Source organism: Natator depressus, chromosome 4 (assembly GCF_965152275.1).
Source record: "Natator depressus isolate rNatDep1 chromosome 4, rNatDep2.hap1, whole genome shotgun sequence".
NCBI lineage: Eukaryota > Metazoa > Chordata > Testudines > Cheloniidae > Natator > Natator depressus.
In genome coordinates, this window is record NC_134237.1 from 10,522,317 (window position 1) to 10,544,718 (window position 22,402).

General features: G+C 50.6%; 1 protein-coding gene across 2 annotated transcripts in view; it reads right to left on the reverse strand.

Annotated features, from left to right (window-relative positions):
- RBPMS (RNA binding protein, mRNA processing factor) overlaps positions 1 to 22,402 on the reverse strand; it is a 142,692-nt gene that overhangs the window by 26,910 nt on the left and 93,380 nt on the right. The window contains exon 6 of one of the 2 annotated variants that reach the window (XM_074950384.1): positions 10,564 to 10,694. The exons of the other annotated variant lie outside the window; for it this stretch is intronic. Coding sequence (XP_074806485.1) covers positions 10,564 to 10,694 — 131 coding nt within the window. The remainder of the gene's footprint in view (positions 1 to 10,563; positions 10,695 to 22,402) is intronic. 2 annotated transcript variants of the gene reach the window in all.

The following is a 22,402-nucleotide window of genomic DNA, read 5'->3' on the forward strand; positions in this document are numbered from 1 at the left end:
TATTTGCCTGAACCCTATTAAACAGCACTGGCACTGTCCTAGGGCCACAGCCCGTGACAGGCAGACAGATCCCTTTTTCAGTCATTTATTCCTCTGAACATGACAAACATTCCTGTGTTTTCCCCCCTCCAGTTCCACGCGTTCCCGCTTCCCTCTGGCCATGGCGTTACCACAGCACATCAGAACAGGGTGGAATGCTGTAGCACCCTCCCAAGGCATTACTTGGGTACCCAGCCCAAGTACCCAGGAGCCGGCAGCAGGTAGAACTGGCACCTGGTAAGCCGTATCAGCTGTTTCTGTATCTACTGTTTGAGGGTAATGTCATTGCTTCTCTTATTTGCCTGGCCGCACACTGCGCAGAACTGCCATTGGGCAGCACACCACCAAAAGCCCCTGCTACTCACCTCCCCAGAGGGGGGAGGTAATGGCTGTCTTCGAATCAGCAGAGGAAATGGGCATTTGTTTGTCATGGTAGAAAACTCTGGGCTGAATTTCCAGCAGGATAAAAGGAGATGTAGTTGTTTAACTCCCACTCGGCTTAACAGGCTCTGAATGTCTTCCCCCGCCATGCTGAAATAGCCCCGATTTGTAATAGAAATGTGTGTGTGTGGGGGAAATAAAAGGAAACACGTACCCCTTACTTATGGTTGGCTGCCTCTGAGTCCATGAATTCACTAGTCAAATAGCAGCGTTGGCGTTGCCTTCCTGGGATAGGTGGTAAGGGCCGGGGGTGAGTGTGTGTGTGTGGGGGGGGGCGCATTGCTACCACAGTGGGTTGGGGCAGAGCTTAGGACAGCATATGATAGAATGGGGGGAGGGCGGGTAAATGTGTGTAACTACTGTCAGTGTCAGGGTGCAGCAGGTGGAGATTGGTGCATCCTGTGGGTTGGATAAAGGTGCCCAGGGGGATCCAAAATGATTGAGAGCTGGTGTTTTCCAGAGAGGAAGAAAGGAAAGAATGAAGAGGGGAAGAAGGGAGGCAGAAGACAGTCTAATTCCCACGGCTGTGCCCAGGACCGGCAGCTCGCCCTGCCCCTGGAGCGGTGCTGTAGCATGGCTCCCGGCTATCCCTCTGCACACTCACTTCCATGCACTCACCACACTCACTATGTTACCTGTCTGCTGTCACGCTTCATACTAATGCAGGAAGCTAGAACAGGTCAGCCGGCTCTGCTTAAGACTGGGCTAGCCCAGCTCTGGGCAACCAGGAGCTACATCGCATGGCCACAGTGGGGCAGATGAGCCACCATGGAAACAGAAGATAATGCCATTCTCCCCATCTGTGGCTACCTACAACACATCCTGTCATCCCTGAAAGCCAGGGACCTTCAGCACCACAGCCAGGGGCCTCTGGTGCATGAGCTAAAGAAGAACTTGGTTAGCTGGGCGAGTGCTGGGGGCTCTGAAATAATCCCTGGGTACAGCGGCTCCGGAGAATGGTCTCTCGCCCTAAGCTCATGTGTTAAAGGCTGATGCCAGACCTGGGTGAGTAGCTCTGTAGTTGCTAAATACAGCTAGAACCCAGCTGTTCTTGCAGAGGTACCTACTGGTGCTGTATTGCTTTTAAACGCACTGCAGCGTCATTGCACTGGCTAGGCCATTGTTTCTCTCTTACCTTGGCGGGCGAGATGTTCTGAGAGATGCATCACAGAACTCCTAGCCCCCGGAGAGGGGGATAAGCAACCTCTGCATGTCCTGAGCATGGGTTGCTCTGGGGACTGGAGAGGCCCCTGGCATCACTCAGACAGCCCGGGGGGGGCCTGGCTAATTGTGGCAGTCTCCCCAGGCTGTGCTGTGGGCTGCAGCACTGCCGGGACGCCACACAGTGCTGCATGCCGGGGCCCTGCTCCTGGCATACCTCTTCCGCCCTCAGTCTGCCCACTACACCAGGGCTTGTATGGGGTTCCCTGCAGTGGGGGAATCCTCTTCTCCCTGCCCCCAGAAGTGGGGCTGTTAGGGACCCTTTATGCCACTCTGGCCCTTTCAACCAGCATACGGGTGAGTGTGAGGCACTCACCCTGAGAGTGTGGCCAGGACCTGTGGTATAGGAAATAACCCATCCACAGCTCTAGTATCATGACAATCTCTTGCTTGGTACAATACAAATGAGGGAATTACTGTCTGGGAGCACGGGCCGCGTTCGGCCCTCAGATGTGTACCGTGCATCTCCTGACCTCACTAGGGACTGAAATCTGTCACTTCACTTCTATTCCTGTTTGCCTGAACTTTGCCACGGGCCAAGCCACGCTCATTATCTGAGCTACCTTCTCAGCGACTCTTCAGAAACAGGAACATTTTTACCCCACATGTGTGAATTTAATGAAAATGGTCCCATTCTTCTGCTATTAGCATCTCTCTCTGAAGGGCTCACAGCTGGCTTTTATGGTACTAACCCATACCTTTGAAACTCCTCAGCTGGTAGCTACTAGGAAATTATGTGGCTACCTGTGTTTTTAAAAATCTCTTGACCATTATCCCTGCAAACCTATAAGTCTGCAGTTGTGTTTTCATATGCCGAATAGGAACTTATCTCTGGTATCTCTTCATATACCAGCTAAAGTTCTGGCACTGGCCGGTATATAATAATGATCGCTGATATTAATGTAAGTGCCTTTCATCTCTAAGAATTCCAAGCATTTGCACAAATTGAAATGCAACCGCAGCGGGGCTGGAACATGGAAGATTTTTAACAGCACGTGGCAACTCTATACAACAGTTAAAGATAGACGGAGGCAAAGGACTTCACACCTAAAATTCTCTGCAGAGTGTAATTTAAGTAGGGGGAATGCCTAATTACGCAAATTAAAATGCGCCCAGAGACAACTGATAGTGGGACAAGGGCCATGAGATCAAATGGGAAGAAATGCCCCAGAGTCTCAGGCTCACGTCTTGTTGGAAAGACAATGCCTCCAGCCAAAGCATGCCCTCTAGCACCAGGCTGGCTCACAACAGACAGAGGCAGCATCTGCATTCAGTCACCAGTGCCATGACCTGCAGCACGTAGGTGGGCGTAGTCAGGCTCCTATTCCAGCAATGACTTGGCCTAGCCACGCTTATCTGGGAAGAGCTCACTCAATTACAGCCCAGAACAGTTGTGTGAAGAGCATGCTGACTTAAATTCTATACATTCATCTGTGCAAGATCTAATCCTGCTTCTGTTTGCTCCATTTCCCAGATCCCTGCAATAATAAAAGCGGTGAGCAAAATCATCAGATTTAAAGTGGCTGATAAAGTAGAAATAAAGATCTGTCGGACACACGGTTTATTACTCAAGTTAGATGTGACTAAGATGCACATTAAATGATTCTGTATCTTGCATTTGCAAACTTGTTAGAGAAGGGAGGATCATACTGCTAAGTACATTTCCTTGTAATTCACCAACACAGTGAGCTTTCTGCATCTCAGGTACATTGCAGGTTTTGCCTGTCAAATGCTATTTGATAAGACAAGTATATATCTGCAGTAATATTCATCAGCTTTCTTCCCGTAAATACCAGTATCTGAAAATCTGGCCTTTCGCCCAACTCTGAAGTTGGTTTTTGAAGCAAAGCAGTTTGCTCAACCCTAATGGCAAGTATTGGTGGGTTCAGCTCTCCTCCACAAAAGGTTCGTTTCCATCTCTATTATATGGCCTCCAGAGCTTAACTGTTTGTGTTGTCTCCTGGCCAGAGCAGGGGACTGCAAACCAGGGTTTTACTGTGTGCCACACCAATGCTGGGCTGTGAGTCATTGGCCAAGCCGCTCGCTCACTGAGACACGTCTTCACGGTCCGCAAAAGGGGTAGAATACTAATCTGCCTCATGGGGGTTAATTAATATTTAGAAAGTGCTTTCAGATCCCCAGGTAACATACTACAAAGCTCTCAACTGCTCTCCCAATTAGCTTTAATTAAAAAGTTAAATAAGGTAATTAAAAGCTGGCTGAATATTCCTGAGACAGCTTTACCCATTGGCTAGATTCCACTGGCGAGCTCTGCTTTAGGGCCGGATTCTGATCATTCAGACGCTGCGGATTGCACTGTGAACTGTTACTTGTAAATAAATGGACGGCGCCTGCTCTCATTGACCTCCAGGGGGGTTTTGCCTCAGTGAAACTGATGGGATTGGGCCAGAAGTCTTTAAAGGTAATGTGGAACTTATCTAGAAAACCCTTGTCTATTTGCAGCCACCTTCAGTGCACTTCTGAACAAAAGGCGATGAGCAAACCCCAGCTTCTCTAGTTGCCCAAGCTGAAAGAGAAGAAAACTTCTCACCAGTGGTTTCTGTAAGTCCACTTTCATTGCGGAAACACAATGATGTTATAAAATAACCCAAAGCTCCAGCCAGTGGGTGCCATGGACCAACGTTTGCAGTGTGGGTCAGACGTGGCTGGGGGCCGTGGGCAAACATTCTGAGTGTAGCGCCGGTGTTGCCTGGTGCTCTAGGCAAACACATTCTGAATGTGGGTCCAGAAGCAGCCAGGTGTCCCCGGCAAATACGTTCTCAGTATGGGTCAGATGTGACCTGGTGCCCGAGACAAATGGGTTCTCAGTAGGTCAGAGGTGGCCATTCATGCAGGAAAACTCCTCTCTGTGGCAAATCTGGAAACCTTTCACCTTCTTGCTAACTCCTTTCCCCCCAAAGTAGGGCCAGCTGTGTAAGTATTTTGTGCAGAGCTCTCTGGATTCTCAGCTCCTCTCCGGCGTGCTGCCTTTAAACCCTGATCTGGTCACTAGTGGCAAGCTGTTGGATTACATGAGCCATGGATTACCATTTGCCCATGTTACCAAACCACCAGCCGACTTGGGCTGACTGGCAGCCTCCACTAGGAGAGGCCCCCTACCCTGGGGTCGTGAAGGTGTTTCAGGGCACAGACGCATTAGCATAGCTGGCCTCAGGGAATCCCCAGCCGGCACGTGGCAAATGCCAGTGCTGTTAGCCCTTCATTTTCATCGTTACAAAGTTCATGCTCATCTTTTATGTGCATTAAAAATAAGTTATAATCCACTCCCCTTGAAAAGTCATTGGCACATATTACTAATAGTCTTCTACGTATATCTCACAGCAAATACTCTGAGCACTTAACTGGCACCGTAACAATTTAATTTTCAGTTTGTTTGCCCATCACTAGATCCCAACGCTGCTAGAGCAGAGTAGGGACCAAAGCCTGTGAGCTTAGCACGAGCTGCAGAAGCACAAAAAAGCCTCTGCACCTACCAGCCTCTGCGCTGCTTCAGTCTCATAACTTACGTGGCCTGGTTTCATTTACGGTTTTGTAAATGCAGCCACCTGTGGGGCTGAGCCCTTGAATGCTACTGTCACAGCTGAGTAATCACCCTCTGCAAGCAGCTGTACAGTGGAAATGCTGGCTAGCTTGGGGGTGTTCGCATCTGGTGCTTGGGGCAAGCCCAGCTAGGCCTAGACAAGTAGACATACCGAACACGAGAGAAGCCCGAAGCAATAGTTTGGCCCCAGGAACGGAACAGGAGGATGGAGGGCTATAGGAGGTAGACTGCATTGCATAGATTCATAGCTAGAGTATAAGGCTAGCAGGGACCATTGTGATCATCTGACCCCCCGCATAGGACAAGCCCTATGACCTCATCCAGGGATTCCTGCATCCAGCCCAGTTAGTGTGTGGTTAAACTAGAGTGGCTCTGTTAGAAAGCAAAAAGAACAGGAGGACTTGTGGCACCTTAGAGACTAACCAATTTATTTGAGCATAAGATACACCCAATGTTCATTCCAATGAATGGAGAATCCACCACATGCCAATGGTTAATTTTCCTACATTCACCAAAGGATGTATACTCCCATTTCTACCTGAACCACCCAATGCTCCCTCCCATAACAAGCCTGGGCTCTCACCAGGGTTGGAAAACACGACATGCCACCTCCATGTGGCTCCCTGCCCCAGCCGCGCTCAGAGAGGGGAATCATGAGGCCAGATCTGAGACCTGGCCAGCCACATGCCTTTTGTACCCACAGTGTAACCACTGGGTGCAATTCCGCCACATGTACTCCCAATGAGCAGGGCATTATTCTGCCAGCATGTCCATAGAAGTCACTGGGGCTGGGCCCAGAGACGGGATTGCTCCATGTGAGTACGGGTGGCAGAACTGGGTAACAAGAGCTGTGCAGCTGAGATTTCGCTCCCATGTTTCAGGGAAGCTCTGATCCGGTTTCCGGTGGCCCAGCTGCAAGGCCTTTGTCTGCATCCCTGCTGGTTTGCTCTGGTTTTGGTGAACCCCAGCAGACTGATCACCCCCAGGAGCCACTGGCCAGCTAGACCATCTAGCGGCCAGATGAGCACATACATCCAAGGGACACTCCCCACCAACCAAATCACATGTTGCCACCATGGCCCTTCCCCTGCACTAGTCCTTGGCTCATCACCCCCACTAAATCAGACTCACTCGTCTCACCCCATGCCATGCCGTAGATGGCCAGGCTATGGGCCGCTCAGCCCCCCTGAGCCAGCAGCCCCTGCTGGGAGGAAGGGGGAGAGCATGGAACGAAGGATGGGGAGGGGAAGTATAAAACCCCAAAGAAAGGAATGTCTGAGACTAGAAAGGCCAGGAGGAGGAGCAAGTGCAGAGAAGAAGGGGATGAGGAAGAAATAAGGCAGGATTCTGAGCAAGGGGCTTTACAGGATCTGAGAGGAGCTGGGCCTGCAGCTGTGGGTAGACACTACAGTGAAGGGGTTGGGGCTTGGGGAGCCACAGGGTGACACCTGCCATGTCCTGGGCCAGAGCCTGGCACCATGCTGCACAGTGGGGACAAGAGGGGAGGGCGGACAGGGAAGGTCGTTGCTTGGGCGAGGAGGTTGACAAGCAGGCGTGGCCTGCCGCCCTTCTCTCTGCCCCCCGCCCTGGCATGGACAGCCTTCCTTGGGCCCATTTCTCTTAGCAACAGGGCTGCCTGCGACCGAGCCCCTCCCACCAGCGCTAACGGGGCATTGCTTTCAGGAACGCCCTCGAGCGGACCGAGATGTTGGAGCGTCGCCTGCCGCGCCGAGCCGTTCGGGAGCAGCCAGGCGTGCTCAGCCTGCTGGCAGGCCAAGTCCACAGTGAGTGCTTGTCATCCATATTTAATTATTCCTCTTGCTCGTTAATTTTTAACTACAGCACTCCTGCTATCAAGGGCCATTAGGGGTCCCAACTTCAGGGTTCAACGAGCAGAAAAGTGCTTGTGACAGAGCGTACATTACTTGGTGTTTCTGCCTTCCACTTTGCTGGGCTGGCTGGATTGCGTTAGCCAGCAGGCTGCTCCACCACGGGTTGTGAATAAAACATGGCCCTCCATTTGGAGTTCATTTTCCTTTTCCTCCCCGTCACAGGCACTTTGCTTCAAGCTGAAGTTCATGAGCTCGCTCGAGTTCCTGCGTCTCCATGAACTATTTGAATTGCTGTAGGGAAAGTCCCTGCATTACCAGCGGGTCTCTCGAAGGGTAGGCCTGGCGCGGGCAAGCCAGCTGCATGGATGTGCATTGCCAAGGGGGAGGAAACCCAGGGTCAAGTGTTTCTGTCCCTCCAGGGCCAGGGTCTGCTAAGTTACTGAGTCAGCAAGCGGTTGGGCAGCCCCAAGTGGCAGCTTGTGCTTATGCTCAGCCCTGGCTTATGCCCCTGGATCCTGGGCTGTTGGTCCACTCCAGGCCCCTCTCTTGAGAATCTGTGGGCTAAGTTTAGGCCAGCCTTTCCAAAAGCAGTCCCTACCCACGATGGCAAACACGGGGAGCTGCTGGGTGTCGGGGTCTTTTGAAAAACTGGCCCATAACTAATCAACTCATGTATTTAGAGCCATTCTCCCCAACTGCCATGCTTTAAGCACTGACCCCAGCCCTTCCTGGGCAGAGGAAACAAGGAAAGACCTTGGGTTTTATACCGAGCCTGCAGCATTGCAGCCGTACATGATAGCCTGGCATGGCTATTTGTCCGCCAGTCTGGCCCTTGAACGCACAGTGTGGGAAAAGAACTTTTACAGCCCAGAATAGAAACGCACCATCCTATTGGTCCCTTCAGGCCCTAAAATCTCTGAATCTAGCGGTGAGTTTTGTTCTGACTGTCTGGTGGCTTTTCATCCTGGACAGACACGTACACCCCACTCAACACTTTCAGTCGCAGACAGATCCGCAGCAGCAGCGTGAACGGGAATTCTCCCACGTTTACCCTTGAACAAGGTCAGCCTTTCTACATTTTCAGCCTCCCTCGCTAGTCGGTAACCCTTGGGCTCAGCTCCAGTGGAAATGCATTCAGCATTAATAGTGGAAGGAGGACAATTACCTACAGACTGGGGAGCAGATACAGCCAGGGGTGGATTTACTAGGCATTGCAGAAAGTAGTTTGAGACCCGCTCTTCCCTCATGCGAGTGGCTGACAGTGTAAAGGGAACAGCTCGAAGGGGCTATGCTACCACAGTGGAGTGTGACAACTCTAAAGGCGAGTGGCTGGCTCTAAAATGGCCTCTCTCGGCAGGCAGTGCTTGCTTGTGCACTTTTCAAAGGTGGCCGAGTCTGTCTAACTCCGACGTCACCTGCTGATGGAGACGGAGGAACGATGTGCTCAGTTGCAGAAAAGAATCTGCAGTGACCAGAGCTAGCGATGAAATCTCAAAACTGAACTCCCCGCAGGCCCAAACTGAGCGGCAGCAAAGCGAACCCTGGCCTAGCTCAGCGGATCCACTTGCAGGTTGGCTTGGTGGTAGGGCACCTCAGGGGCCACAGCTTGCAGGCATGTAACACCCAGCCCTTTGGTTTGTGTAGGCATTTCCTGGTGCTGCTACCTATCTCTGACGCTCATCTTGGGAGGTGCTGTTCATGGGATCACATGGATGAACAGCTCATGGATCACAGCTCTTCTTTGGCTGCCTGGTGCTGCCTCAAGAGTTCTGCTCTCCGTGTTGTGTTGGGACATGGAGGAGAAGGGAATCACAAACAGCAGTAAGAACTGCCTCTCTCCTGCTGCTTATCTCAGTGTGAATGCTCCTGGGCTGCTGTGCATTCTGCCCTAGGAACGTACACTGCTCCATAACATGTTGGACTAGGGTTTGTGTCTGTCCCTCTATGGAAGGCACGCTGCTTTGGCTGTCGCTTGGGCTATGGATTGCTCCTGGTGTAATGTCGCGGAAATCACTGGCATCTCCTCCAGCTTAGCTACTCAGATACTTCTTGCATGACTACATGCATTTGTATGTCAGATCAGAAGAGCATCAAAGTGTCTGGATTGTTAATGCAGGAAAAGTCGCTCCAGACAAGCCAGGTGTACTGAGACAAGTGCAGTTGCTATCAAGGAGTGATAAAACAAGTCTCTGATGGAAGGAGCTCCCCAGCTTTGGTAACATTGCGCTGCAGACTCAGCCCCTCAGGGGGGTAGAAACAAGATTTGCTTGGTGGTGGTTGCCATTTACATGTAGCTGTCGTCATATGTGACCAGCTCGCAGCAGGGATTCACCTGGCCCCTGCCCCCTTGCCTGCAGGAGTCAGTGTTGGAAGGTCTCAAAGACTAAGACTGCTGTCTCTAAGGTTTCTGGCAAATAATTGTTCAGGGCCTGATCAAAAGTGAGTTCTTCTGTTCTCTCTTCCATCGTATCATTTAAGAAGCTGGAACCCAGCTTATTCAACCCATAGTGCCCGGGAGACAGACTAGGCCCTTGCCTGCACCGTGCCTGGAGTCCCACCTTTCATTCGGCTGGGATCACCTGAACCCAGAAGGTTTCTGGGGCTGTTGCAAATCCTCATCTCCTTGCTCACACTAATCCCCGCTCCTTGGAGCAGAGCTGGGCAGCAGCTGCAAAAATGTACCCCAAGCAGACCCTGGGCACCCCAGACCTAAGCTGGGGGCGAATGACCCATCCCCCGACACTTTTGTCCGCAGCCTAGCAGACCTGCCAGGGATGACCAGCTAAGGAGCCTGGACTCCTCTCTCAGCAGTGGTGGTGGCTTCTGGCCTGAAAACACCGGTGTGTGAGGTGGAGGGAGCATTATTAATCACCAGCGAACACCAACCCAGTAACCAACTTCAGCTGCAGCACGTTGATCTGTCCACGTCAGTGCGACCGACACGCAGCGACGGCTACTCTTGTAGCTCAGCTCTGGAGCACCTACCTTGGCATCGGGAGCCCTGACATCTAGGCTACAGCACCAAACTCCTGACCTTACGGGTGGCCAACTCCAAACACACCCAGCCACACAAACACACGCCACACTGATTGCCTTCCAGATAATTAGCCGCACGCGCCAGTCTGGGCTGCACAGTACATATATCCAGAGGTACATATGTACGGGGTTCTTCAATACCCGGTAGATTCTACAACTGCCTCCCGTGTCCTTTGTGTGAATGAAAGTGAAAGGATTAAGGAAGAGAGAGGTGTCTGGGATACATCAGGCAGTGTGCGCGATCGTCTCGGTAAGCCTGTCCCCACCCGTCCCCGGAGGATGTGTCAGCTTGATTGAGGTGAGATCATTAATCTTCTGGAGGAGTGTCTGTTAGCCGGACAGGGGTTAGTTGTACAGGGTGCGCTGGGGGGACCAGCTTCGAAAGGACCGGTGGTAGAGTGAGCGAAGTTGTGGCTGGTTGGTATAAATTACCTGGGCATGCAGTGAAGCGGGATAGGTGAAAGCAGGAGGAGGCAGAGCAGGTGCTAACTCCGCTGGGTACAGAGGGTACGGCGCCCACACTTCAGGGCTACTGGGGTAAAGTGCAGGCACTGTGAGCTCATCTGCAAGAAAAGAATAAGGAGAGTTCATGGTTACAAAACAGCAATGTTCAAAACAACCGCACAAGAGAGCTCGCTTCACATCCGTCAGCTCCTCTGGCAACTGCTACCTAAGCTCAGAGGGAAAAGCCAAAAGACCAGGGGGAAAAACACTGCTCTGGAGGAGGGTCTCAGAGCCACGGTGATCCGAGCAGGACTGTGTGCTAACATGACAGGGTAGCGGCGGGAGAGGAGGCGACTGGGATGACAGGATGACAGCTGGCCGAAGAGACTCCCCATCGGACGGACTTGTCTCGGAACGGGCTGCTGCATGGGGACCAGGGTTCCCGCAAGGGGGACCATTTACCTACCAGAACACTTAGCCCTTTCAAAACTGACGGGAGGTTTTTCGCTGCCACTGTGTCGCAAGGGGGAGAAGCTCCGAGTGCTAATCAAGGGGGAATATTTCCCCTGGGTGGAGACCGTTAGCCACAGTTACAGGCTGAGCCCCAGACCGGGTTTGCTGGGCCAGGACACTGCACCGTTCGGTGATGCAAGGCAGCAAGCAGTAAAAGAGACACATAAGCACTGTAACCAAACAGACTGAGTGCTGACGCTGACCGGGGCGTGTGTGACAACGGCAGTACAGTGATTGGGGTGCACCGCAGGCCAGATTGTTCCTGTGCCGGTGCAGGGAGAGAGGGCCTGGGTCATGCCTCCCTGCTCAGAGTCTGGGGCCACTGCACCCTCTGCCACAGCCTGCCCTAGGGTGCATCCAGCCTTGCCCCTTCCTGTCCCAGGGCATCCCCCCACTCCACCTTGAGGCTCCTGCGGAGGTGTGCAGGCCCCTTGAGCCAGGGGCATTCCCGCCCGCTGGGCCCTTTGTGCCAGCCTGACAGGGGAAAAGGGGCCACAGAGCAATGATGGATTGAGCCCCACTGGTCTAGAAGAACTCAAACCATTACAACCACTGGCATTTGCAGAGAGGCCACGCATGGGTTCTGCTGGCTAGTGGGAAAGGGAAGCTGATAGTGTCGTCGCTTTGGGAGTTAGGAACATCAGCCTGGCTGTGGACACTGAGTACCCAAACTATGCCCTGATGGTCTGGTCAGAGCCATTTACCAGCTGCCAAAGATGCACAGCTGGGGCCTGATCACCAAGAGAAATCCTCTCCCCGCTATGCCATATGGGGAAAAAGGAGAGGTGCAGAAGAAGGCAGATGGGGGACAAGGAGGAGGATGGCTGGGGGGAAATGGCAGCTAGTGGCCATCTGCCCATCTCTCTGTCTCATCCACCAATGGGGTCTCTACATGCAACACTCTCAGTGGGAAGTGTCTACGGGGCACATGTTAGTGCAGCCAGGGAACAAAGGGCAGCAGAGCAGACCCAGATGGTTGGCAGTGCCGCTGTGGCAGAGTTACAAAGGGATCTCACTAAACTGGGTGATTGGGCAACAGAATGGCAGATGAAATTCAGTGTTGATAAAGGCAAAGGAATGTGCATTGGAAAACATAATCCCACTGAACATGCAAAATGATGGACTCAAAATGAGCTGTTACCGCTCAAGAAAGAGATCTTGGCGTTATCGTGGATAGTTCTCTGAGAACATCTGTTCCATGTGCAGTGACAGTCAAATGTTAGGCGCCATTAGCAAAAGGATAGATAATGAAACAGAAAATAATAATAATGCAGCTGCATAAACCCATGGTACGCCCACACCTCGAATACTGCGTGCAGTTCTGGTCACCCTGTCTCCAAAAAGATATATTAGAATAGGAAGAGGTACAGAGAAGGGCCACAGAAATGACTGGGGGGATGGAACAGCTTCCACATGAGAGATTAATAAGACTGGGACTCTTCAGTTTAGAAGAGAGGCAGCTAAGGGGAGATACGACAGAGGTCTATACAAGCATGACTGGTGTAGAGAACGTGATAAGGAAGTGCTATTTACTCCTGCTCACAACAGAAAAACCAGGAGTCACCCGATGAACTTAACAGGCAGCAGGTTTAAAACAAACATAAGGAATGCACGGTCACACAATGCACACTCAACCGGTGGCACTTGTTGCCAGGGGATGTTGTGAAGGCCAAAACTAGAATGAGGTTCAAAAAAGAACTAGATAAATTCATGGAGGATAGGAGGAAATGTCTATAAGCCAGGATGGGCAGAGACGCAACCCCATTCTCTGGATGGCCCTAAACCTCTGACTGCCAGAAGCTGGACTAGACAACAGGGGATGGATCACTTGATAAGTGCCCTGGTCAGTTCCATTCCCTGTGAAGCACCTGGCACTGGCCAGTCAGAAGACAGGACACTGGGCTAGATGGCCCAGTGGTCTGACCCAGTATGGCCGCTCTTACGTGCCTGTGAGAACCCTACGGGTCTGGGTAGGGCATTTCAGTGTTTGTGGTCCCAGATTGGATTGCATTTCTTTGTAAAAATGCATTCTTTTTTTTCCATATTTTTCCTTGTGGCAGGGCAGAGTTAAGGTTCTTCAGGTGCCCTCACTGTGCGTTTCTTATCTTAACAAGTTTGGATTTCTTTTAAGTGTACTCTTAATGTGAATTACCTGGGTTTATACCACTTGCGTTGGGGGTAATTATAGAATCCCTGTAATTTTTTTACCGTTAAATTACTGATACATAATCTCAACATAACTCCATTTTAAGGTTGTTTTTTTGTGAGTTTCCTTCGTTTGGTAAAAATTATTTAAAATGTCATATGCGAATACTACATGAGAGACCCAAAGAGCAGGCTGCCATGTGATATTTCTAATTATCTGAAGATAGATAGATAGACGCCCTTAAGCCATAGTTTAAATGTTAACTTCAAAGGACAGATTCACCAGTACACCAGACCAGCACAAAGAAGCTGGAGTGCGCCAGTCACATAGGGTGAGTTTATAGCTGCTTTGCATCACTGGAGCAGCCAAGGCACACGGGAGAATCCAGCCCTAATTTGCAACTGACCTATTGTTTCGAGGGCTGTGTTAGTGAGATGGCACCATGTGAAGGGGGCAGGGGCAGCCCAGTGCCTGAGTCCCATTGTCTGTGCTTTAAAGGGTCCCGCTTTGCTTGTGTCTCAGTGCACAGGGGAGCCAAGGCAGCAGTGCTATGAGAAACCTTTCAGGAACTGATATCTGGGCCAGCAGGTAGCCACAGAAAAGCAGTTGGGCCAAATAATCTCCCAATGAAGCTTCTGGACGTACGTCCAGTCGCCATCCTATCCCTGAGTCATTACAGACAATAGCGATGCTGAATGCAGATTAGCTGCTGAGGAAGAATGGTGACTGGTTGAGTCACCTGGGATGTCAAAATGGCCTCACATAAGAGTTACCTGAGCTATAGGGCCTATCTGTAGCCTGTAGAATAATAGCAATTAGAGACAACTACCATTAATGACTTAGCTCAATTTCTTCCAATATAGCCTATGTGCAAGATCATCATTAACTTTACCTATACCAAGAGTCTGAAGACTATATGTGCTAGTCTGTTGTTAAGATCATTTGGGAGAAAGAAAAGTCTGGCAGATGCGAAATTTTTTTTAAGGGCCCAGTTTTTAATTAATTTTAACTCACATTTGATCCTCCTCAGCTGCATGATTCTCACCAGCCCTAGACCCTTCCGAACATGGGGGTCTTGACTTTCCCCAGCCACAGGGACTTTGCCAGCCTAAGAACCTCCCCAGCCACAAGGGTCTCACCAACCCTAGGCCTTCCCCAGTCACAGGGGCCTGGCCAGCCTCAGACCTTCCCCAGATGCTTGAGCCTCGCCAGCCCTAAACCCTCCCCAGCCATGGGGGCCTGCCCCCCCCTCGACCTTCCCCAGCCATGTGGGTCTCGCCAACTCAAGACTCTCCCCAGCGGCAAGAACCTTGCCAGCCCTAGCCCCTCCTCAGCTGCATGGGCCTCACCAGCCCCACGGAGGTGACAGCTAAGGGTTTTTCTCAGCACTCACAGGGTATTTCAGCTGAGATGTGGCATGGGGAGAGCCTGGGTCCCAAGCCCTCATTGTCCAGTGTGTGCTGGCCTGGCAGCTTCCATCACATTTTATGCTCTGCAGGAAGCTGGATCTCTCCAAGGAGTCACAGGAGCTGTCCTCCTCCTGGTCCCATCCCAGACCATTTCCAACACAGGCTCTCTTGGGAGAGAAGCCCTAGGGAACTGCTGGCACGCAGTATTCAGACATAGCAGGTACTGTCAGGGATGAGAGGGCCAGATCCTCAGCTGGTGTAAATCAGACAAATAATTGACATCAGTGGAGCTATGCTGATTTACGCCCGCTGAGGTTCTGGGGGACAGTGTAGGAGCATGCCAGGAAGGCTCAGTACAAGCCCTTTAAGACTGTTCTGCCCTGTTGCATATCTGACAGGAACACCAGACTTGCAAACCTGCTGCAATTGCTAGATAATTCCCTTGTTGCAGAAGCTGCCTCTTTTAATTTACTGTTTTCCTAGGGTTAGTTGTGAGCCTTCAGTTTACTGATCTGTGTAGATGCCACAGGAACTACACAGCTGTGAATGATTTAACAGCATCATAAATTATTTGTGGGGTAACAACCATGGAAAAAGCTGCTTACCCCAAAAAGATAAATAACAGTAGGGAAGCTGATACCAAGTTTAAGATTCCGATTAAATTGTGGGATTTATTACTCCCAGGGCTTGCATTACTTACACATACTGAACTTTATTGGAGGTTTATTTACAGCTAATGCTTAGGACCTGATTCATTCGTGAGGTTTTTTCCATAAAAAGAAGCCCACTCAATTTTTCTGCCAGTGGCAGCTGATCAGAAACAGCAAGGAAGTGTGGTCCCACTCAGAACGTGGTGCTGTTCACTGACTAGTGAGTGTTCCCTGGTCAGAAACCACGATAATCTTTCAACATGGGGAGAAAAAAAAAAAGCTTGAAAAAATGACTTCACTGTTAGCTGCTTTTTTGTGGTACCAGTGCAGTGTAACCTGCAGGAACTGATGCCTATAGGCCCAGGAGTAACATGCGATGCTGCCCACACTTTGCCCGGTTCCTGGATGGACGGAGCACTTTCCTTTTCGTGGATACCAAAGGCAGAGTTTCACGGGCTTAGCACCCACACTGGGACCAGGTTTTCCAAAGAGCTCAGCACCCAGAAGCTCCCACGGTGGTAGACAGGGACAAATTCGCAGAAGAGCTCTGCATCTCGGGAGCCCAGCTCTTTGGAGAATCTGGCCCTGACTGTGGATGCTGAATACTTCTGAAAGTCTGGTCCTAAGTGCAAATAAAGACTTGATTGCTTGTGCTCCCCATCTGTCTGTATCCACCTGCTCCTCTGGTCTTATACTTTGATTGTAAACTCCTTCTTGTTCTGTGGTTGTACAGCACCTAGCCTGATCTGCACCTGAAGCTTCTAGGTGCTACCACAAGGCCACTAAATAAGTGACACGACTGTATCATAGTGCCTACATACAAGGAGGCAGAGTGGACATTGTGCAGGCAGCCTGAATGTCGGCATTTCCAGATTCTCACGTGTTTCTTTTGCTAGCCTTGTGTAGGGTGGCCAGATGTCCCCATTTTATAGGGGACATCTGGCCACCCTACACAAGGCTAGCAAAAGACACAGTTTTGTTTACAGTTTACATTTTATAGGGACAGTCCCAATTTTTGGGTCTTTTTCTTATAGAGGCTCCTATTACCCCCCACCCCAGTCCCGATTTTTCACATTTGCTGTCTGGTCACCCTAGCCTTGTGTAGGCTGCTCTACCGAACGTTTCCTACACGCACACATGGACTGAAGTCCATCTAATTAGAAGGATACCGATGGAGCGTATTCCGAGAAAGAGGGAGAAGAACATCTCGCGTACCTGGGTTGAGTCAGAAACAACAAATCTGAACCATCAAAGGCAGAAGGTGATGAGAAATTCCAGTCTCGTTTCTTTAAATTAAAAAAACAAAACAAAAATGAACCACTAAAAAGGACAAACAAACAAGTGTCTGAGTTCAGGGAGATGCACAGATGCTTTGCAGCGAGCCGCCTGCTTCCCTGCATTTAAAACCAGCACAGCCGGAACGGGATGATTACTTTTGGAAGCTCTCCCATTCAGGCAATGCTGATTTTCCGGGTGACAATACTCCCCTTGGTTGCACCGTCCGCTCGCACACCCAAAGCAGCCCCCGCACTCAGCTCGCAGAAGAGAACATGCACAGCGAGCGGCCCGCTTCCTAGGGTATCAGCACTGTGTGTAGGGTGTGCGTTTACAGCCTGGCAGTGAGGTCAGTGCAGCCCTCCCGAGGTGGGTGCTGCAGGGTAAGCTGCAGGAGCACCCTGTGGCTGGTAACGGCTTTGGTTGGGCTTTGTTTCTGGGTGAGCCGAACATCCCTTTGAAAGATGAGCTGAAGAAAATCCTGACTGGTCGGGTCGTTGTCAGACTGATTGGCTCAACAATGGCCTTTTAGCAACCAACAAGGTTTGAAAATGCTGTAGGGAGAGCCCCTTGGTTCAAAGCCTTCTAGCTTTCCCCACGCCGCCCCCCTGCTTTCCAACCCACCCCTCCCACCAGCTTGTGCTAGCTGAACAGTGGTGCGAGCAAGCTGCAGTTCAGAGCTGTTCCAGCCTCATTCCTCCACTAGAAATCATCGATACCCTGTGATCCTTCATCATCACAACTGCCAAGCCTTGCGCAGCTCCCTGTCTGACACTGTATGCAAATTAGTTGATGAGTTAATTTGCAAATACTTTGCATATTACAATAAACTTCAGCTTAATGTTTTTTGGAAGTGATGTGGATTTATTGTTGGTTAAAGGTACTGCTTTGACAGCTCGGGTCTGTTTAACTAGAGGGCTGCTCCCCCACCTGCTGCCCTGCCAACCTGCCCAGCTCTGAGCTGTTGGGGTGAAAGGGGCCATTCATCCTCCATGGCCCAGACAGTTCTTGGCCTCTCTCATGAGCCTTCCTATGCTGAGCACTGAGTTTGTGACGTGAGAGCTGGAATTGGGGCCCACCACACTCAACTCATCTAGGGGCCACCAGCCATCCATCAGATAGGAATGACTTTTAATCACTGCTGAGCTGGGCTGGTTTCATACGTGGAGCCACAGGTGAAAGGGTTTATTATTTGAAGGAGTACTTGTGGCACCTTAGAGACTAACCAGTTTATTTGAGCATAAGCTTGAGCTGTAGCTCACGAAAGCTTATGCTCAAATAAATTGGTTAGTCTCTAAGGTGCCACAAGTCCTCCTTTTCTTTTTGCGAATACAGACTAACACGGCTGTTACTCTGAAAACCAGTTTATTATTTGAGTAATTCAGTATGACGGGTGAGCAGGAAATAAGGTAAGGGACCACTGACTGAATGGTGCAGATAAAAAGTGAGTGCCATCCATCCTGTGCACAGAATGACGTGGGGAAAAACCAGCGTGTGCTAATGTCATTACAGACACTATCATAATGCATAAGTACCCAGGAGCTGGGCTGAGGTTACCTGGGCTGCCTTGATTCTGGCATTTCCTAACTCTGGAGTGTCAACTTTGCAACCTTAATGGTCTTTTTTTGGATGCAACATATAGACACTGAACAAGCAGACAGCTCCTGCTGCTTGGGTTCCATCATACCACATGATAACTGCTATGAAAATGCCATTGACAAGTGGATAGCTACTGCCAGCAAAATGTTCACATGCCTGAATAAAAACGGTTTGAACCGTACCTCAGAGGACATGACAGCTAAACCCAGGTTATACACAATGCTCATTGTACCCTCATTACCTTATGGCTGTGAAACATTGATACTGACAAAGCATCTGGAGCAAAAGCAGCAGACATTTGAACGGCACCATGTCCTAGTTGTGACAAGTCTCGATAGACTAAGAGAGGCAATACCCCTAGAAGACTGAAAGTGCAGCGTGTGACTACAGTCACCAAAAGATACCAACTACAATTGTTTGCCCATGTTGCTAGAATGACCCCCTACCAACTGTCTAAACTGTTCTCTATGGAAGAATGCATGGAGAGAGAGGCTGCAGGTACCCACAGAGACAGTGGGATAACAGTATCTAAAACCATCCAGGCAAGTCCCCAAGAGGCGCAATGGTGGTTCACAACAGACGTGGATGGAATCTGCTCATAACCTCAACCCTACCCAAACCCGGCTTGGAGGCTGTTATCTTCTATATGTGGACTGCCTCTGGAGGAAGGCACAATGTGGTCTAACAGTCAAGAAATCCACCTTCCCGAGAGACGGGAGCTATGTTGGTGGGAGAAACTCTTCCAACGACATAGCGCTGTCTACACACAGGGTTAGGTCGGTATAATATGTCGCTCAGGGCTGTGAATTTTTCACACCTCTGAGTAATGTAGTTATATCAATATAAGTCTGTAGTGTAGACCTGGCCTTAGTTAATTCAATGGCAAAAAACGATACTAATGCAGAGTTCAGGTTGCTTGGTGGTAGGTCGCTCCCTTGCAGAACTTATACTTAGTGTTCTGTAAAAATTCCACACCGGTGAGCGACCTAACCCTGAGTGCAGACAGCGCTGTGTCAGCAGTCCTACGGTGTCAGGAGAGTGCTCTCCCGTCGGCTTAGAGCGTCTTCATTAAAGCCCTACAGCAGTGCAGCTGCACTGTTTTAAGGGCAGCCTTGCCCTGAGCTGAGCAAAACACAAACTTCTGGACACCAGGAAATGCAAAGGTAAGGTTGCCCATCCTACCCTAACTCTGCCCTCTTTCCGCACTGCCCCACTACGCCCCGTTAACACAGACGTCTTTACTCTGCCAGCCCCACAGCTCAATGGCCAGTTAGCAACTCTGGCAGTGCACGTATCACTTTCCCCTCAGCAGTCAACGTACCTGTGCTGTGAGTTCCCAACCCGCACCCTATGTATCTTTGGAAACACCACATCTGCCCGAAGATCAGGGAGTAGCCACTCTCCCCACCCCCACCCCAACTTCCCCAGGGGCTAGTAAAATATAAAAGGTCCCAAACAACCAATCCAGCGCTTGCCTACGACCCATCCACATTGCCCACCCCTTCACAGCCACAGCACCTCTCCCTGTCTGCTCCGTCCGTGTCTGCCCCCCACAAAGTCCTCTGTCTCCAAGAATGTTGGCTGGACGGGCTGCTGACTATTCTGCTGTGCCCACGGTCAATACACTATAGTGTAACAGAGACAACTGGTAGCAAGCAAACACGAATTATTACATGTTTACTGCACAGATCCACAACTGGCACCATTTTGACCAGTTTGCTCTCTAGATCTCAGCAAAAAAACACTTCGCTGCTTTTCAGAAAAGTTTCTGTGTTTTCAGGGCTTAGCTATCTGGAGCCCTGGCTCAAATGATATCAAATGTGGCTTGCTAACCCTACCCTGCACTCCCACAAGCTACCCCAGATTCCAAGAAAATCAGTGCACATTTTAGAGCATTGTCCTTTAAACAGGAAGGAGGGAAAGGGCTTCTCTCCACACCCATTGCAGCAGGAATGAGAACACCCCATGGAGGCAAATACACCCTGAAACAAAAGCACGAGACATGTGAACTGCTCCATTCAGCTCAGTGGGTGGTCCCATCCCCCTTCTGAGTGTTTTAGAGCCTCTGCTATGCATAGGACAAGCCGGTTCTCAGCTCCGCACCCAAAGGGGCAGGATTTCCCCAGATCCTGGCTCAGGTGGAGAGTCCGACTCCTGGCATGCATGGGGACAGTGAGAGTGGTCAGACACCCGCATGGGGCATATCCCAGCTCATACGAGGGGGCATGGACACCCCAAGAAGAGCAAGAGCCCCCCTCCAGATCTGGGCACCCACATGGGAGGGGCGGTTGAGGGGCTAACAGTTGCCCCTGCCCCATAGCTTCCCCAGACCACTCACCCTCACATTTCTCTTCCCACTGTCCCGCTTGCTGCACTTTCCTTAACCCTAAGCCTTCCTCACCTGAGCCCCAACCCCTATCTCCCCTCCCCCCATCCCCATGTATCCCCCTCCCAAGCCCCCTCCTCTCACCGCAGCCCTGAACCCCTCTCACTCTGTTCCCCCCCCCCCTCATCTGCCACCTAATTATACCTCCTCTCCCAGGAACCATTCACACATCTAATCCCCCCCGCCCCCCGCCCCCGAAAGACTCTGAATACATTCCTTCAAAACAAAATTGCCACTCATGACGCAGGTCCACACTACAGACCTACATCGGTAGAACTACGTCGCTCCGGGGGGTGAACTTTTCAGCCCCCTGCGCAACGGAGTTATACTGACCTAACCCCCCATGTAGACCGCGCTATGTGAGAGGGGAAGCAGATTCATTAGGCCGACGAGAGAGCGGGCTCCTGTCAGTGGAGGGCATCGCCATGAAAGTGCTACGGCCACGCGAATGCGGCGTTGTAAGTGTAGACCTGCCCTCACAGGTCTGCACACTTAAAACGCTGCAGCAGCTCCCCTGTAGCACTGCAGGGTAGACACTACCAACGCTGACGAGGAGGAGTTCTCCTGTCGGCACAGGGAATCCACCTCCCCGCAAGGCGGTCGCTAGGTCAATGGAAGGATTCTTCCGGCCACCTAGTGCTGTCTACACGGGGACGTTTTCATACACCTGACCAACGCAGTTAAACTGACCTAATTTTCTACTGTAAACCGGGCTACAAATTGTAGCAATCTCCAGCCACTTAATCCAAAACTCCTTTTGTCTAAGGTGTAGGTTTATGATGAATGTGTCCTTAGTTATGTTAACTGAAGGGTGAGTTCGCAGTCATCAAATGCAATACAGGCTGTGAGTCATCCAGTCATGAGCACCGCCCAGTTTAACAGTGCCAGGCAGCAGAAGGAAACCTTTTTGGGGGGGCCCTATAACTCAGGAACCCCTAAGTCAAATGACCCCAAATTTGGCTGACTAACACTGAAATCTTCCCCCACAAGGCATACTAAATTTCAAAGCAATATGAGTAACCATTTGCATTTTAGAGCACTTACAAGAGTTGAGTTTTAAAGCCTTGTAAAATGGCTGGAATGGAACACTCTCGCCATTTTTCGGTAGTGGAGCGTGCATAGTGTAAAAATGTCCATTGTCTGACATAGTGTTCACCATTTCGGTCGCACAAAAACGTAGTGGATGCCAGGCACTACTGTGGGTAAAACTCAACAGACTGAGCCCATTTTTACCTGCATCACAGCAATAGTTTGATCGCGAGCTCTGGACAAGAAAAATCCCCACCTAGAAATGTGGGGGATTTTTAAAAAGGGGTATTATTTCTGGGCTTATGTCTCTGGAATCCCTGGCTCAAATAACTCCAAATTTGGGTCACTCGCCCAATCCCATCCCCACCTGAGTCACACCACATTTCAAAGGAATCCAACTAAGCAGGTCGATTTTAGATGGTATAGAAATACCGCGCTTTAAACAGATGTTTTGATGCCCCCTTAATTATGGAGGGGCTGGTGCATCGCTATAATGTTGTACGGTAGTGTCTCTTTCACGCTGTAGATCTGTAGGCTCCACAGCAGAGATGTTCACGCTTCGCAGGGCTGCATCATGTGTACAGTTTGAAGAGAAGCCTGTGTTTTAATTGCCTTGATTCAGGGAAGTGAACGTGTGAGAGCAGTTTCCCTTACGCCAGGTAATGTGAAAACGCGCCAGGATTTCTAGCAGACAGTGAATACTGTGATTACTGCAAGTAGCATTATGCCATAATAGCAGCCCTGTCTATCGGGAATCCGAACCTCCATGTACAACTTTCTGCAATGAACAGTCTCGTTTATGCTTCGGATCCACGTGAAC